The following is a 19729-nucleotide window of genomic DNA, read 5'->3' on the forward strand; positions in this document are numbered from 1 at the left end:
CTCCTCATGGAGTTTAAGGTGCAAAGCAAATGTCCTACCTTTGCCTCAACTTTAAAAAATTTTAACTGCCTGTAATTTCTTTCATAAAATATGGGAAAGGTGTTTTGGTTTTACTTTATAACATTCTCCTAAAGTGTTTCAGCTGGCTTAAAAAAATAAACTATGAAAAAATACATAACTGGTGATGATGTAGTGTTGGAATGATATATCCACAAAAAAGGAATATTAACAATCTTGTTAATCCCAGTATCTCAATACATCTTTAAAAAAATATAGAGTGCAGGGGCCAGAATGGTGGCGCAAGTGGTAGGGCATCTCCCTTGCATGCGCTAATCTAGGACGGACCACAGTTTGATACCCCAGCATCCCATATAGGCCCCCAAGCTAGGAGTGATTTCTGAGCACATAGCCTGAGCATCACTGGGTGTGGCCCCATAAAACCAAACACACACACACACACTAAAAATATATATATAGACTGCATAGTAATTTACTAGTTCTGGATGGTATACTAGAAGAGCTTGTAGATCCAGATCCAAGATCCATCCTACAGATTCCACAGGAGATGAACAGCAATGCAAAAAAGGTATAGGAATTTATTACCTGGATGCTTACTTATTACAAAGGAGCCCTTACTGAGCTCTCAGCTCCTTTTAATAGGGTTACAAAGGCTTCAAACAATCATAGTTGACCTGTAAGTTGATTGGCTGTTGTTTAAGGTTTCCTTTTATGGCTAAATATCTGTAGGGCCTCGGGGGTCTATGTCAACTGTAGTAATAGAGGCCCACAAGTCCCTGGCTGTTGCTAGTTTCTCTAACTATTCTGGTATGTGCCCTCAAAGTTCCTTGAACTGGCTATTCTGGCCTAGTCCCTTCTGCCACATATCTGAAGCTTGTCATGGCAGTTTTTATGTCTAAAGAAAAGCCAGGGTTACAGAAACAAGAATAAACAGTTTTAAACTTAACATTTCCTTCTAGATTTTAACATCATCACTAGTATCTTATATTATAAGGTATATTAGAATCTAAAATAAGTAGTATTGGGGCCGGAATGGTGACGCAAGTGATAGGGTTTTTTGCCTTGCTCTCGCTAACCTAGGATGGACCTCAATTTGATCCCTCGATGTCCCATATGGTCCCCCCAAGCCAAGAGTAATTTCTGAGTGCATAGCCAGTAGTAACCCCTGAGCATCACCGAGTGTGGCCCCAAAACAAAAATAAAAAACAACAACCACAAGTAGTACTAATGGTACCTATTGAAGTGCCTGTGGAAGTTTATTTTGCTGGGATGGATATAGCTTTGAATGTTGACCCTCCAGAGTGGAAGATTTGAATTTGAATACCAGTTAATCACTTGGTCTTTTGTATCAGTTTGATTGGGGTTTGAAGAAGAAAAACAAAGCAAAGCAAAACAAAGCAAAACTAGACCTTCTTTAAGTATAAGGAAGAAACTGAATCAGACAAAATTTATTAAATAAATATTGCAATATTTTCTCTATTGAAGGCAATAGTAAGTATTGTCAAAGCATACTTTCTGCTTTTATGAGCCTTCTGCCTTGAATTAGTTTTAATCGTGCAGTTATTTCCATAAATAATACCATAAAATTAGTGTATATAGAGTTCAGAAGACTGAATTTCCTTAGAGGAATTTGAGCTAAGGTGGTCTGGAAAGGCATAAAGTAGTTGAAAGCAGATTGTGTAAAGCCTTTGGCATTTGTACTCCTTATCTTTATTCTTTGGTCTTTTGAAAAACCAAGGGTGGTCGAAGTGATGCACATATATGAGAGAAGTAAAAGAGGTAGGTATGAGATTGAGGTATTTCAATGGACTGGATGGTGTTAATAGGGTGGAATAAAATAATATATTTGAGAAAGTTTTTTTGGGGGGTGGGCACACCTGTTGATCCTTAAAGTTTACCTTTGTGCTTATACTTTTTTTGTGGTTCATGACCGTTTGTGCTCGAGATTGAATCTGGGTTGACTGCACATGCAACACAAGTGTTGCTAATCAGCCCTTGATGGGGCTGACTGATGGAGGGATGAAGGATGAGGTCTTTCTCCTCCAGCTCGGAGCACGCGTCTCTCACCCTGTTCAGCGGGCAGTTCTGAGGTGAATGTGGCTGGTATAAAGTTAACAGGCAGTCAGACTTCAGAACATATCAGCTTTATTCAGTGGACAAGGCTGAAGCCAAAAGCCCCAGAATCAGCCCTCGAAAGAACCCCCTGCCTTCCACAGACCCTTGCTTTTATACATCAGAATCAGAATCCCACCCTAGGGTGGGAGCAGAATCAGGTACCATCCTAGGGTGGGAGCAGAATGCCAGGTCATACCCTAGGGTAGGGCACAATCATGGTTCAGGGTAGGATCAGTAACATAATAATCCCATGGAAATGTTTACATACACAACACACAAGCATGTTATCAACTTTACCCTCATCCTATTTGAGATAGTTTAAAAGAACAGACAACAAAATAGACCATTTTAGTAAAAAGGGAAGGTAGAGTCTACTAAATTCAGAAGTATAAATATTCAAATCAAATGATAAAGAGTATAGTATCTATCTATTTTGTTTTTGTTTTTGGATTACAATTTGTGATGCTTTGGGATTACTCCTGGCTCTGTACTTAGGAATTACTACTGGTGGTAATTAAGGGACCAAATGAGATGTCAGGGATTGAATTTGGGTCAGCCTTGTACTATAACTCTGTCTCTTAAAAAATAAGGGAGTTTGTTTTGAGAGAAAGAGGAAAGAATGTTCTTCTTTTTGATAAATGATTTTTTTTCTTTCAAAATCAAGGCAAATTGAATTTAAAGGAAAACAGGATGGATTAGCTTATTATTTTTTTCCCCCCTTTTTGGGCCACAGCTAGAGGCGTTCTGGTATTACTCCTGGTTTGGCACTCAGAAATTACTTCTGGCAGGTTCAGGGGACAGACCATATGAAGTGCCAGGGACTGAATCTGGCTCTGCAGTGTGCAAGGCAAATACCCTATCCACTGTGCTATCACTCTGGCCCTTGGATTAGTTTCTTGAGCAAAGAATTTTGTTTTAAAACCATGTTGGGGAAGGGAGGATCAGAAATATCATCTTGGATTTTTAAATTAAAATAAAAAAAATTAAGACTTTTTTTTCTGGGTCTCCTAGGGCAGTGCTTAGTAAACCTAGGGGCCTCACTCACTCTGTGTATAATTCAGTGCTTCTCGATTATTTTCTGTCATGCCCCCTTAGGAAGAAGAAAACATTTTTTGCATTCCCCCCCTCCCCGCGTGACTGTAAATAGTATCTTTATTAAAAAAAATTTAGCCTGCAAAACAATATATATATAATTTGAGCTGATTTTTTTTTTTTTTTGGTCACACCCGGCAGTGCTCAGGGGTTACTCCTGGCTTTGTGCTCAGAAATTGCTCCTGGCAGGCTCAGGGGACCATATGGGATGCCGGGGTTTGAACCACGACCTTCTGCATGCAAGGCAAATGCTTTACCTCCATGCTATCTCTCCAGCCCCTTGAGCTTATTTTTTAATCAGAGGTGATGTCTGGATTAATGGCTACAATGAGCACGTTTTGTAATACATAGCTTTTCAAAGTGGGGTTTGAAGCAGGACACAACAGCTCTCAACTCCAGAGACATACAAAGACATAGACACGGGGCTTAGCTTGTTATGACAGTGTTTGAGGAGGTCAAATGCGCCCCCCTTTATGGAGCCTCGAGCCTCCCCTGGGGGGCGCGCCCCACTGTTTGAGAAGCACTGGTGTAATTGAACAGAGATCTGAGGATACAGGCTGCTGTGCTGGTATTATCTCCCCACTTCCACCCCTGAGAGTTCTGAGATCTCTAGAGCTACAATCATCATAATAATGCTCAGGTGACCTTCATACCAAAGAGTTAACTGAGATTGGCTGCCATAACCCTACCTTTGGTCCCTTGGGTTTATTTTTTAGGTAAAGACATTAATGTAAATTTAAATTTATTGAAGTTTTCTGTTAGGTTATGATGAAAGTTTTTAGAAATAATCTTGTGGACAATCAGAAACTGAAAAACCAAAATTTTTTTTTTTTGGTTTTTGGGCCACACCCGGCGATGCTCAGGGGTTACTCCTGGCTGTCTGCTCAGAAATAGCTTCTGGCAGGCACCGGGGACCATATGGGACACCGGGATTCGAACCAACCACCTTTGGTCCTGGATCGGCTGCTTGCAAGGCAAACGCCGCTGTGCTATCTCTCCGGGCCCTGAAAAACCAAATTGATGTGTGGCCTTAGCATACTAGTAGGTTGTTGTGTTATAGAAGTTATGTAAAAGATTAACAGTAATGTGTCTGGAATTATTTTCTCTGTTATGTGTTTTGCCCATTTATGGGACAAGGAATATTATTCCTGATTTTACAAGATAAGGAGCAATGTGTTATACAGATTTTTCCATAACTTTCAAATCACTGGGAAGTGGCAGTTTGCAGTGAAACACAGAAAGTCTGCTTCTAGAATCCTCTTCATTAGCCACCACACTACCTTCATCCAGAGAAGAGGTTTACTTTCAGTCCTCGAATAGTTAGCATCTGACTCTTCTCTGTAGTTGATATTGCCTTTCCAGTCTTTGGTGCTCTGTTAGTTTAATTCATTTATATTTTTGTTGGTTTTGGTTTTTGGATCACATATAGTTTTCCTTGGATACTACTACCAACTCAGTGGTCTGGGGTTATTCTTTGTGGTGCTTAGGGAATCCTGCAGTGCGAGATAGATCAAATCCTGAGCTACTCCATGCAAAGCATATGCCCTACCACTATACTATAGTTTTGGCTCCTAGCACAGATTTATGTTATTGTTCTTTATTAGGTTTCTTGTGTCTCTTTTTTTTTGCTCAGGGGTTACTCCTGGCTATGTGCTCAGAAATCACTCCTGGCTTGGGGGGGACCATATGGGATGCCAAGGGGTTGAACTGCAGTCTGTCTAGGTTAGCGCTTGCAAGGCAGACACCTTACCTCTAGTGCCATCGCTCTGCCCCTCCCCCATTTTTTGGGGGGTAGCTTTCTTGTGTCTCTTGAGGAATGCTGTTTCTAACTCTTGACTACAGACTTTACATCTTATCTTGATCTTAGTTCTTTCCTTGATTTTTCATTTCCTTTTTAGCTTTATGAATTTGTTTACTTATTTTTGTTTTCTCAATTAGTCTGAGAGCAGTGTCATGCTTTTATTAGAGATCTTGTTTAGGTACATAGGTTATTATAGAAACATACCTACAAAATAACGTAAGAAATACTGTATAGTTGAATTTTCTTGTATCTTGATAGGTGGTATGGTGTAAAATATATTTCTGTGAAGGATTTTTTAAAAGATAATTTTTAGTGCTTTCATATGCTAAGGTTAAAATAATATAGTCCTGTTTTTATGCAGAAAATTAAAACCTTTTTTTTTTCTAACTTTTTAGAATGAAGGGTCACTGAGATGCTACTAGATGTTATCTATGTATTTTTATACTTTTAAAGAGTAGGCTTCTATATTTCTGTCCCTTAAGATAATGCCTGACCATTTAGTAATATTTAATGCCTTCAATATGCTCAGTCATAATTTATTCCTTATTTTCAGTATCTGTTTACTTAATAATAAGTTGTTTACTTAATAATGGGTTTTAGATAAGTAGATGTTTTATCATTTTTATTTTTTTGAGTATGGCCTTCCATGGAAAATATAAAAATAAAAATGTAAGTAGTACTATAAATAAAAAATTATATGTCATTTGATTTTATGTAAGTGGACATAGGATAAAAAATGTTTTTGAGAAGTCTCAAAGGATCACATTTGGGGCTGGAATGATAATATAGCAGGTGGGATGCTTGCCTTTTATGTAGTAGACCTGGCTTGTTCCCCAGCACCTTATATGGTGCACTCCCAGGAGTGCAGTAGTAGGAGTAAACTCTGACATTGCCAGATGTGACCTAAAGCAATCATAGTTTTTCTGTTGTACAACAGTGCTTCAGAAAAGCTGTATCAGGTGTCTATGTGATTTGGAGATATTTGCATGTAAAATAGTTGCTATTATCCTTAGATATTGCTGATAAAGTTCTATCTTGCTGATAATCAGTTAATTTTATGTTTTTATACTTTAGTGCTCTTATTAAACAAGTGAATAAATCAATAGATGGAACAGCAGATGATGAAGATGAGGGTGTTCCAACTGATCAAGCCATCAGGGCAGGTCTTGAATTGCTTAAGGTAAATATACCTAAGATGAAATTAAGTCAGTTTGATCATTGCTAGAATATATAATTTATATTTTCTGAGGTTTGCATTTTAGATTTATAAAACTAAAAAGTAAAATTCTGTATCTTTTTAGATAATTTGGAAGTTATACAATTTTAACCTGAAAGCTGACTAAGGCTTAAATTTTCTAATCTAGCCTTTTATTAATTTATAGAGTGAATTATAATTTATGGATTTTATTGGTGAACAGAAAAAGTGTTAATCCCTATTGTAGATAAAACTTTCCTAAAGCTATTTTATTTTGTAGGTAAAAATATGACTGCTTTAAATATTAATAATTTAATTTAGAAAATAGAAAATTATAGAGAATATAACCTAGCATATATAAACAGAATCTTTTAGTTTCCTTTTTGGTTATTTTAATTTATTTTGTTTTTGAGCTACAGGAAGTGGCTAAGGGCTAAGAAGAACTTACTCCTGGCTTTGCACTGTCATTCTCTGGGACCAGTGGGGCCTCAAGGATTGAACTGAGTTGGTCACTTGCAAATCTTTATTCATTGGTATCTCTGGCCCCAGAAGATATTGCTTTTAATTAATTAATTTATTTAATTTTTAAAAGAAAATTTTGTGTCACTCCTGACTTTGTACTCAGGAATCACTTCCTGTAAGCTCAGGGGATTATATGGGATACCAGGGGTTGAATCTGGGTCAGCCTTATGCAAGGAAATCTCATGCTTTACCTGCTGTATAATATTGCTTTAGGTCTGACATTGTTTCTTAAAGAGTATAAAAAATATGATTATTAAGATGTTTAAGCTAGGATATTTTTAAGATGTTATTAGGCAACTTAATTTCTTCTGCTTTCTTATCTGTAATAGAATAGTCATGTTTATCTCATGGAAGACTAAATTAAATCATGTACCTAGATTTCTTAGTATAGATAGTATTTGGCTCAGATTAAAAATGCTCACATTTTTTGAAGTGGTAATACAATTTTGGTATGCCATAGTATTCCCAACTATTTTCCTGCTTATTTAAATCTAAAAAATTTGTTCTACTGGGTACTGTTTCAATAGATACTTAAATATATTTAAATTCCCTTGTTAATATCTTGTATCAGTGTGGCATTAGTAGGTCAAAGAGAAGGACTGTTTTCAAAACGTTTTATATATTCACGTCAAGTTCTTTTACTGATAAATCCTACTGATATATTATCAGTAGTGTATGATGGCACCCGAGATCTTTTCACAGATATCCAGTACTGTAGTCTATTTATTTTCAGCATGTACTCCTGGTACTCTGGCACTGCTTGGAAGACAATGTCATGCCATAGATTGAATCGAAGATAACTATATGCATAGCATGCAGTTCTAGCAACAGAAAAGCCTATTAAAAAGATATGCTAACTTGATGAGTAAAATATTTTATCTTGCATAACTATTACTATTTTTGATATGTTAATCATTTGTATTTCCTATGGTAAATTTGTTATTTTTGTAATTTCATTTCCTAACAGCTCAAATTTGCTTTTTAAAAAATGACTTAAAAGAAACTAAACCCTTCCCAAAGTCTTTGTTGAACTTTTAATTTTTTAATAGGGGCATATTTAACATAGAATATATAGTTTACTTATTAGTAAGATGATTAGTAGTGAAAAAAAGAGATTAACTCAGAACATTAACAGTGCTTTTTAAGTTCTCAGAAATTATTTTCCTCTCCCATATTGTAATTTTTCTCTTGACTTTATTATTCTCTTACTAATTCTTTCATTTCTTAATATGCTCATTTATGAATCTTATAAATTATTACATTAACATAACATTGTTACTGTTTTTTTGGGGGGTGCATACCTGATGATACTTAAGAGTTACTCCTCAGTAACTTAAGAGTTACTCAGGAATCACTTTTGGTGATGGTCTTGGGATCCTATGATATGGAACTTGGGTTGGCTGTGTGCAAAGCAAGCACCTTTCTCATAGAGATAGGGGTCTGTATAGTCTATGGCCCTATATATTCTTCTGTGTTCAGTTCCTGTTTTTTACATTTGATTCCACTTATTTACCTGAAGCTTTATAATCTTTGGGTTGGAGATAGCTCAGAGGGTACATGCTTGGCATGCTGGAGTCCTGAGTTGGTTTCCTGAGCACTCACCATGTTGGGAGTAGTCTCCCCAACCCCTAATTTAAAAAAAGAACCAAACTTGCTTAGAACCCTTTTTTGTTGATTTTTTTTTGGGGGTGGGGGGTCACACCTGGCAATGCTCAGGGGTTATTCCTGATTCTACACTCAGAAATCGCCCCCGGCAAGCTTGGGGGACCATATGGGATACCAGGATTTGAACCAGCAACCTTCCGCATGCAAGGCAAACGCCTTATCGCTTTAGAACCCTTTTTTTTTTGAAATCTGAAACACAAACCATATGACACTTTATTTTAAAACTGTATTGTGGAAGAGGATATAATTTGATTTTCAGTGGATGCTTAGTGGGAATTGTAGATAAACATCTTTTTCTCATATATTTTTATTTCCCTTATTTAAATAGATGATAGTCTATATAAATGCTTATGTTTGCTATGTATTGCTTGTTATTTTTATTATCACTCTTCAGCTGTTGATGTTATGTTTATTGATTTGTTGTGTTTTAGCCTCTTTTCCTAGATTTTTAAAAGTGTTCCATGTCAATTTTCTGATAACCTTTATTTGGAATAATAAAGTATTTTGTTAAATTCTCACCCCCCCCCCCTTATTTCTACTTAGTTCTTTCAGAAATAGCAAAAAATAAATCCCAAAGCAATCAAAATCCAAACAAATTTAAGTAGAATCATATTATCATGCAATTTAATTTTGAAAGAAAAGTTGTCCTTAGTATTTCCGGAAGTGGGCGATGCTGTCCCCTGTAGGGACAGTGGAATGATCTCTGGAAGTGATAATAGTTTCAGGTACATTTGAAACACTACTGATTTTTTTTAATAGACAGTAGGCCAAACACAATTTCAAACCTCAGCTTTAGATTATATGTTTAAACTAAGTATGTTTAAAATTTTATTTATAGAACTATGATTATTTTTTAGCATAATTATGTCTGTATTTGATTTGCAATATCTCATTTTGTTATACTATAAAGATGAAATAAGTTTATAACCATTTTTATGTTTAATTTTGTAGGTACTCTCATTTACACATCCCATTTCATTTCATTCTGCTGAAACATTTGAGTCTCTTCTGGCTTGTCTGAAAATGGATGATGAAAAAGTAGCAGAAGCTGCACTTCAAATTTTTAAAAACACAGGGAGCAAAATCGAAGAGGATTTTCCACATATCAGATCGTGAGTTGAATTTATTTAGATAAACGTTCTGCATAAATAAGTGAGGGGTAATAAAGTTTTTTGATTGATGTATCAGTTGAAATCTTAAATTTTGAAGAAATATCTAGTTTATCCTGTGCCTCATTGTTCAATTTATATTGTGTTGAGAAAATCTTAAGTTTGTATTTTAAAATACTCAAAAGACGGAGGTGAATATGGAATATGCATTTTTTTTGTTTTGTTTTTTTTGGGTCACACCCGGCGGTGCTCAGGGGTTACTCCTGGCTGTCTGCTCAGAAATAGCTCCTGGCAGGCACAGGGGACCATATGGGACACCGGGATTCGAACCAACCACCTTAGGTCCTGGATCGGCTGCTTGCAAGACAAACACCGCTGTGCTATCTCTCCGGACCCGGAATATGCATTTTTGAAATAATTCTGCCCATAGATTTTGATGAAGAAAAATCTAGAATAGTGCTTGGTATATTATGGTCCTTGGCATAAAGTCATCTGATGAATCATTGGGGTAGAACATTTTGGGGGTGAAACCTAGGTCTCCTGCATGTCCAAAGTATGTATTCCAGCCTTTTGACTCATTTCCCTGACATTGGGCTTATTACTATTTTATACATGTTTTTCTAGCTGTGGAACATCCTTTTTTCCTCCCCCTATGAACATGGCTTCAAATTTACTCCTATATTTACACCTGTGTAAATACCTCTGAATAGGAGCTATCTGAAATAAATTGTGTTCAAAGAAGTGACCAAAAAAAGAGGTGGGGGGAGGCTCAGATTAACCAAAAACTTTTTGGTAAAATATCAAAAAAAGCGGTTTGAATCCCGGTGTCCCATATGGTCCCCCGTGCCTGCCAGGAGCTATTTCTGAGCAGACAGCCAGGAGTAACCCCTGAGCACCACCGGGTGTGGCCCAGAAACCAAAAAAATAAAAAAATAATAAATAAAAAAAGGTTTCTTGATAGCATTTTGTCCATGGTTAACTTTAAAATAAGATTTTAAATACTTTTTCTCATTTTGGTGGTAATAACTTCCCCTCTTCCAGTATAGCTTTCTAGGGGAAATTAATACAGCCATCCCCCCAATGTACCAAAAAGAAGAAAGGAATATCAAAAATGGATCCAGGTATTCTGTGCTATGAAATGTCTCAGAATAGTTCATGCTCAGTTCAGCAGCACTGGCTTTGTCATCTCCCCTCTGTCAGTGATGAAACCATGTCATTTCCACCCAGTACTGTTACTGGCCAGAGACTTGGTACAATCTTCCCTACCCTGTCATGACTTAGTTTTCCTTTTCATTAACCGTTGTTTGATACTAGTTCATAGAGCTTCTAATGGCAAAATAAAATATCATAATTCTGATAAGAGGGAGAGGGAATGAGACGACCTAAGTATAATCCCCGGCACCCCTTATGGTACCTTGGATCACCACTAGGAGTAATTTCTGAGTGCAGAGCCAGGAGTAATCTCTGAGCATTCCTAAGTGTGGCCCCAAAGCAAAAACTAACCAAAGAGGGTAATTCTATATTACTTCTTTTTTTCTCTCACTGAAAGAAAAGTGAATAATAAGTATGTAGCAGAGTTACAATATACCAACATATCTTATAATGAATGATAAGTTCTGTTTTTACTCATGAGTGATTTTTCCATTTTAAAGACTAACCTTTTCTGGGTTTCATCACCAATATAACCAAAGCCCCGGTCCTTGTTGCCCCATTACTTCTCTTTCTCATCTTTTTTTTTTCCCCCGCAGTTGTTTTCTTCTCTGTTCTTCTCCCTAAATTCTAGGGTCATGTATAATCTGGCCACCCCTACCTTTACTACATTATATTTCTTCATACAGCTACTCTGTATATCATAGCTAAGTGAGATCATCTTTTGTTTTTCTTTTTTTCTTTTCTTTTCCCTCCCTCCCCTCCCTCTTTTTTTGGTTACACATTGTGTTCAGGAGTTACTCCTGGTTTTGCTCAAGGGACCATTTGGCAAGAAAAATTCCCTAGTCATTCTGCCCCCAAGAACATTTTCTTAAAATTCCAATTTATTCATAAGAGATTTCTCCAAGTTGAGTTCACTTGTCTATATTTTTGCCTGAATCTTCACTTAACTATTTTTCATGTTACTTACTTCATTCTGTACATTCTACCACTGCTGGCTACTTTTCATCTCTGTCCTATTGGATATTTCTTTCCACAATCAAATGGCTGAATGAATGCTTTTATTTCTGTATTGGTGGTTTTTAGTGCTTAGTCCTAACACTATACTCAGTGATTATACCTGGTCTGCTTAGAGGACCAGGTGAGGTGCTAGGGATCAAACGGATGTTGACCATGAACAAGGCAAACAACTTATCCTCTCAGGCCCAAGATGTTTTATAAGTTGTTTCCCATCCTTCAAAGACATCCCCTCTTCTCTCCTTTTTTTTTTTGGAAAATTATTATATTTATTTAAGCACCATGATTACAAAAATGTTTGTAGTTAGGTTTCAGTCATAAAAGTACACCCCTTTTACTGATGCAAACTTCTTGCTTTTGGGCATGTGGCTGACCAGTTGTTCCAATACCACTTTTGTTGAAGAGGCTTTTGTTGCTCTTTTTTGCCCCTGTATCAGCGATTAATTGATTGTATGTGTGGAATCAGTCTCTAAATACTAAAGACTATTCCATTTATCTGAGGGTCTGGTTTTATTCCAGTACCTTGCTGTTTAATGACTGTTGCTTTGTAGTACAATTTAAATTTGCAGACAGTGATGCCTCCCATCTTCTTTTATCCTAAGGGTTGTTTTAGCATTCTTGAGCATATTTATTTCAGATGAATTGCAGGAGTGTTTGATCCACTTCTTAGAATAATGTCATAGTATTCTTAGAAGAATCGCATTATCTGTACATTGTTTTGGGTAGTATTGTCATTTTAATGATGTTAATCCTGCCAATCCATGAGCAGGGTACTTGCCTTGCCTTCATTTCCTCGTGTCTTTTATTTCTTGAAGCAGTTTTTTTTTTTTTTTTTGTAGTTTTCTTTGTATAGGTCCTTCACCTCTTTATTTAACTTGACTCCAAAGTATTTGAGTTTCTGTAGAACTAATGTGAATGGGATTGTTTTTTTAATGTCCTTTTTTTCTCTATCATTATTTGTGTATAAGAAGGCCACTGATTTTGGCCATTGATTTTTTTTTTTTTTTTGCGTGTTAATTTTGTAGCCTGCCGCTTTGCTATATGAATCTATCACATCCAGAAGCTTTTTGTTAGAGCTTTAGGGTTTTCTAAATATAGTAGCATGTCATCTTCAAACAGTGAGAGCTGGATTTCTTTCTTTCCTATCTGGATGCCCTTGATATATTTTTCTTTCCTATTTACTAGGCATGTACTTTTAGTACTTTGTTAAATAGTAGTGGTGAGAGGGGGCAGTCTTGTCTTGTACCAGATTTTAGAGGAAAGGCTTTTAGTTTATCTTATTTAGTACAATATTTGCCATGGGCTTGTGGTAAATGGCCTTGACTATATTGAGAAAAGTTCCTTTCATTCCCATCTTGTTGAGAGTTTTTTTATTTTTTAATTTAATTTAATTTAATTTACTTTTTTATCATAAATGGTTGTTGGACCTTATCAAATGCTTTCTCTGCATCTATACCTTGATTGACTTGCTTGAGTATGTTGGAACTATCCTTGTGTCTCCAGAATGAATCCTTTGTCTCTGGGACTCCAATGATTCTGATATTTTTTTCTGTTGAGTTTATCAAAGACTTCTATTTTTATCTGTTCCCATTCTTTTCTCTTTGTCTGATCTTGCGTTTTGAGGCTCTTTTCCAGCCTCTTCTATTGTTTGAATTGTTATGCATCTCATCTTCCAGCTCAATGATTCTATCTTCCACTTTTCTTGCTCTGTTGGAGAGGCTTTTAGTGAGGTTTTCATTTCTCCTACCACAGTTTTCAGACCGGTAACTTCAGTTTGGAGTTTTCTCATATCTATTTTCATACCCACTTGATTCTTATTTGTGTTTCATTCAGCTCAATCCATGCTTTCTGAGTTCTTGGAACACCCTCCATATTTTTCTCTAAACTCCTTATCTGAGTGGCTAACTAGGTGGTTAGCACTTGTTGGGTCATCAGAGCTGCTGTCTTCCTTCTTTATGCATGGTATAGGTCTGTGTTATTTCCCAATTGTCATGCTTGTAGTGTGGTGCTGGGGTTCATTGACTCGGAGATGTGTGTGACTTTGGAAATGAGCTGAGTTACCTGGCTTCTCTGGATCCTTCTTTATTGGCGGGGTCAGCTCACCTAATTTGACTTGGCTTCTTGGCGGAGTTGGTCCTAGCACCAGCAAATACAGGTCTGGAAGGCAGCCATGAGGAAAGACTGCTGAGGGGATCTCTCTTTTCTATCCTTAGGTCTTGCTCTAGTGAATAGATTATAGTAGATTTAAATTTAGAATACCCTTCTTTCTCAGATTCTGGCGGGTTTTCAGTTTCATGTCTTTGGAGAGGTTTCTCTGAAGTGGATTCAGTTAACTCCCCTCTTAGATGAAATTTACAATCACATCAGGAAAGGTCACTTAATCACCATATTCAGTGGTCATTAGGTCAGAGAGAACAAGAATCAGGGCCTGAGAAACCTTGACAGGCAGAGTAGAAATTCTTTAGGAGAAACTTTACACAATTCCTTTGGAAACTTAAATACTGAACATAAATATCTCCGGTTCCTGGAATTCTAAGGAGGACCCTTACGGTTAGGAGAAAAAGAAAATGCCTTGTAATATATCTTCCTTCCATTCCATTCCTTCTTTACTTGTTCCTCATGCACAGGTTCAGTGGCAGACTGACACTATGACTTTAAATAATACTTTATTTTAAAATAAATCTTTTTATTTAAAAAAAATGCATCACATGGTTGACATAACTGATCATAATACATTTGTTTTAAGATAAGTGAAAGCAAAGCTATTGAAAAATAGAAAGGAAAACTAAAAATAAAATGGAAGAGTAGAAAAAGTTCACTAGCAAGTATATTTGTGAAAATTATTGTATCTCCAATAAAGTCATTAATACAATAGAAGATTTAGATTTAGTAAGCCTTTTTTTTGTAAAAAGATGAGATAAAAAATATATCATAAAAAAGGTTGTGTGTGTGTGGCACTTGTTGTTGTTTGCTTAGGCACAGCAAAAAATGGGGAAAATAGAAAGCAAATACCATTGGCCTAAATATCAGGGAAACCTTGTCCATGAAGTATCTTGGCATAAGACCAACTATAGGCCCCAGTCACAGTCAACCCCAAAGTCTTTCTCTGTGGTCCTAGTAAGAGCTCTTCCATCACAGTTGTTGCTGTCAGGTTTCTGTAATTAAAGATCCTGGTCTCTGCACAGATCCTATGTTGAAGTCAGGGTGATGCGAAGCATCTTCTGGTTTCATCTCACTATTAGGTGGCAGTGCAGAGACCCTGTCCTGAAAGTAGGTTGTTGCTGTTACCAAGTCGTCAGGGTGTCATATGAACCCACTGTAGAGTAAGTTGATGCCAGAGCAGCAGTAGGGCCTCCCCTGGAAGAGATTGCGTTTGCCTTGCATGCAGAAGGATGGTGGTTTGAATCCTGGCATCCCATATGTCCCCCGAGCCTGCCAGGAGTGATTTCTGAGTGTAGAGCCAGGAGTAACCCTTGAGTGCTGCCGGGTGTGACCCAATCCCCCCCCCCCCCAAAAAAAAAGTCTGGTTCCTGGTGCGGGTATAGAAGACAGTTCTGTTTCCATAGATGGGATCTAAGGTTCAGGGGTGAATGGTCAATGTCCGATCTTCTGAAGCCTAAGCCAAGACACTTTGACAAGTGTTCAGGGTATAAGGCCCCAAAGTAGTATAAAATTTATATGTTACTATCTCTATTAGATAAGAGCTTGTTTGCACATGTAATACTTCCCCACATTTATTTTTTGGTTTTTGGGCCACACTCGGTGACTATCAGGGGTTACTCTTGGCTATGCACTCAGAAATTGCTCCTGGCTTGGGGGACCATATGGGACGCCAGGGATTGAACTGAGGTCTATCCTGGATCAGCCATGTGCAAGACAAACACCCTACCTACCACTGTACTATCACTCCGGCCCCAAGATTTCCCCTTTTTAATGTTCCTATGCAAAAGGGGTCAATTCCACATGGTCCTGTGCATATGGAGGTAAAAATAACATGCTAAACAATCTTGATAAATTGGTTCGAATAAACTTATCTAACTAGAATATCTACTAGAATATCTACTAGAATTCCCTACTAAACAGTAACCCTAAAATGGGGGAAATCGCTGCTTTATAAAAAGATAGATTTTAGTAAGGGTTATACCTATTAAGGAAATATATCTAAAGAAAAATTCAAAGGAGATATTCATGTCCCTTTCAGTGGTCCTCAAACTATGGCCCGCAGGCCACATATTTTATTAGTATCTGTTTTGTTTCTTCATTGCAAAATAAGATATATGCAGTGTGCATAAGAATTCGTTCATAAGTTTTGTTTTTACTATAGTTAGACCCTCCAATGGTCTGAGGGACAGTGAACTGGCCCCCTGTTTAAAAAGTTTGAGGACCCCTGCTTTAAGTCTTTTGAAATAGTCTGGGTGGGATAAAATCCAGGCACAGCTACAGTTTGTTATTTGTTCTTGTGGAGTCTTAAAAATGGCTCCCAGCAGTCACATATCAGGAAATATCCTTGAGCTTTACGGACAGACATAGAGAGTGAAATAATTCATAGGGAGATGGACACACATAGAATGGTCACACTCATCTGCGGGATATTAAAAAAATTTAAAGTAGAATAATACCCATAGACAATAGGAATATCTTTGGGTGGGAAGTACAGTTAAGAGAGAGAGGGGACCACTATGACAATAGAAATGATCACTCTGGACAAAAACTGGAAATTGAAGGAAGTGCTATGCAAAAAAAAAAAAAAACCAAACAAACACTTCAGAAACAGTATTCCAAACCACAATGTCTAAAGGAGGAAAAGGAAAAATGGAGAAAGGGGGGAGAGAATGGGTAGGGGGTTGGGGGAGTGTTGGCCATAGGGGCAGGCTGGGGGTGGGAAAATGGAAAGGTAACTAGGAAAGTTGATGGTAGGAAATAAACACTGATAAAGAAATGGGTGTTGAAACATTGATGACTAAATCTCAACTATCAACAATTTTTTAACTCTGTATCTGAAATTTTCCTGTCTTCATTTTTCCTAACAGCTGCATAGTATTTTCAATATATACTATTTTATACGTTTCTAGTCTTTTCAGTATTATATATAAATATATATATCATATATTAGTGCAAGACAGTATCTTATTTTTCATTGGGTTATTGGTATTTTTGTTGCTGAGCTTTGCAAGTTCCTTTTATATCTATATATTTACTTATATATATATCTTGGATATAGCCCTTCACCTTATGTATGTTATGCAGATATTTAATTTAACAAATTTCTTTTGTCATGTAAAAAACTTTAATTTGATATAGTACCTCTTTTTTTTTTTTTTGCCATTTGAGTCAAATCATTGAAAATAACTTGAAGTTCATATCCTGGAAAGTTCTTCCTGTATATTTTCAGTGTATGGCTTCTGGTCTAGTGTTGAAATCTTGAATTGCCTTTGAATTTACTTTCATGTATGATATGAGGGACCAGTTTCATTATTTTGTGTGTGGCTAACAAGTTTCCCATCGACTCCTTTGTTTAAAAGTAACTGTATATTTGAGTGTTTATCTTTGAACTCTAGATTTTAATAGTAGTGTATTTTGTATGTTTCAGTATTTTCAGAAAATGGAAACCTTATTATTATCCAGATGTCCTCCAGTAATTGTTGATTATTGTTCAAGATTCTAAGAGTTTAAAAGGAGAATGAATCTTTATTATTATTTTTTTTTTGTTCATACTGAGCTGTGTTGAAGGTTAGCTCCTCTCTATGTACTCAGGAGTCACTATTGGAAAAGCTTTAGAAACTGTGATTTGTGTGACCCTGGTTTGTTCACATGCACAGAAAGCTCTTTACCTGCTGTATTTCTTTGGCCCAAGTCTTCATTCTTTATGGTTTCCTGCTTATTCTATATACCCTTTTTTTTTCTTCCTTATTCTGGAGAGAGTGTCAGATAGTTTTACCTCATTACTTCAGATTTAGCCACTTGCTTGTATAGTTAAGATTGGGGTAGCATACTTCTTTATTTGGAAGAATTGCAAATTCTCTTTTCCTGAAAAAGAGAATGTGACCAAACCAGGTCTTTGGATAGTAGGTAAATTTTGTTGCTTTCTGTTTCTTAGTATTATATACTTATATGGCAAGTGGGAAAAATAATACCTAAATGATGACTGGAACTTAACCAGAATTTTACGACTTTTTTTTCAGGAAGCAAAAGAAACTTTGTTAGAATTGACTTAGTTTTAGAGTCCAGTATAAATTTCATGTTGGAATGTTGCTTTGACTCTCCTGTCCAGGTGTTGTATATAGTATTGTCATTTACTGAATGCTCGTTTATTGTAAAATTTATTTCATCCTTGGAAAGTACATTACAATGCTGGAATAGCTCTGATTTTTCTGAAAATGGAATATAATTTTCACAGACATCAGTGGTCATTTAACTAGCAAGTAATTGAGTGATCATTTGATTTTAGGCCTACTTGGTCTCCAGTGCTTCTGGTGCCATAACCATTATAGATCATTATAGCATGATTTCTTTCTTAAATTCAAACCTTTGTGGGGTGTTTTTTGTTTGTTTTGTTTTTGTTTTTTGGAAGGGAGGATCCCCACCTGGTGTTTCTTTGCCAGCTAGGTCAATAAATTAGTGTTAGGTTACAAAGGTATGGTTCTACAAGGGCCCTGGTGTTGGGATTATCTGGTGCACACTGGTAGTAGTGGGGTCCTTGAAGGTGAGAACCTAGGCTACATGCATGTGATGAGGTTCAGGGGGCTATGCAGTGCTATAGATCAAACAGGGATGAGCCACATGCAAGGCAAGAGTCTTAACTCCTGTACTATCTCTCAGTGTGCCCCTCCTTTTTTCATCTGAACTCACTGTGCTCATGTTTGCCTTTTTCCAACATCTTGGGCATGTGGAACACATTTATAACAGATCAACTGTAGTATCTTTGCTTCACTTATGGCAGTTTCTGGGTCTTTTGGTTATTTTCCCTAATTATTACAAGATCTTTTACCATGGCTGGTAAAAACATAATTATTACTAACACCATTGAAGAATTTTTGGGGGCCTGTGCTCTTTGACTGGCCTCAGATCATTTTCTCCATGCATGGCACTGATTATTATTCAACCTAGGACTCCAGTTACATTTCTTTAGATTTTTTTAGAACTTGAGTTTTCTTTCTCTGTCGGTATCTTATATTTCTGGTATTTTGCCCTAGAAAGTATAATTGTCATGGCTTCTCAATAAATTCTCATTTTGTTTTCCCTCAACGTTTTATTTGGTTTACTCTTGCTTACGTTGGTGTTTGGAACTACCCCTAGTTAGTGGGGTAGATGTTGGAACCTTCTGATTTTTTTTTTTTTAATTTTAGGGATTAGAATACTGTACTGCAATTGTTAATTACCTGAAGCCTTGAAATATCTTACTTCTGCTTCACTAAGATCGAAGAGTAATTGTAGAGATGTAGTCAGGATCAGAAACAAATCCTTTTACTACAGTTTTAGTTTTTGTAAATTTTCATTTATCATAGACTAATTGTGTATCTTCGTTTAGAGAGCTATCTAGCCCTTTAGGGTCCAGTCATTTTTCTTCTTAGAATTGTTGGTTTATTAACTGTCAGACACGAACCTTTTCTTTGTAATAAGAAATGTATAAGTCATCCTCATTTTGCCATTTATATTTGCATTTGATTACTAATTTCTCTATTTAGATTGTTCTACCAATAGTGAAAGGTGACTTGAAGAGACTTGAAAATGAACAATTTTGATGTTATTACAGTGATGCATATATAATGTAAACACTTATTGGAAAATAAAGGAGAAAAGGCTAATGTGAATAATTTTAAATAAAGAAAATGGCTCATCATTTTTGTATGTTTATACTTTAACCAGAAAATGATTCTGTATTTGAATGTTTTACTGTATTGTATAAAGCCAAATTAATGGACCATTCGAAATGAATTTGACTAGATGTTTTGACGTTTTGTTCTCATGAAACATTACTTTAAAAGTATAAGAGAAAATCTACTAGATGTCATATGATTTTTTGATTTATTATTAAAATTTTTTTTA

At 36.4% G+C, this 19729-nt stretch overlaps 1 protein-coding gene across 3 annotated transcripts in view; it reads left to right on the forward strand.

The window, feature by feature from the left end:
- PDS5B (PDS5 cohesin associated factor B) overlaps positions 1–19729 on the forward strand; it is a 194594-nt gene that overhangs the window by 123641 nt on the left and 51224 nt on the right. For all 3 annotated transcript variants that reach the window (XM_049778744.1, XM_049778746.1, XM_049778745.1), the window contains exons 18-19: positions 6101–6206; positions 9360–9520. In XM_049778744.1, coding sequence (XP_049634701.1) covers positions 6101–6206; positions 9360–9520 — 267 coding nt within the window. The remainder of the gene's footprint in view (positions 1–6100; positions 6207–9359; positions 9521–19729) is intronic.

The sequence above is a fragment of the Suncus etruscus genome, chromosome 8, assembly GCF_024139225.1.
Source record: "Suncus etruscus isolate mSunEtr1 chromosome 8, mSunEtr1.pri.cur, whole genome shotgun sequence".
Classification (NCBI taxonomy): Eukaryota; Metazoa; Chordata; class Mammalia; order Eulipotyphla; family Soricidae; genus Suncus; species Suncus etruscus.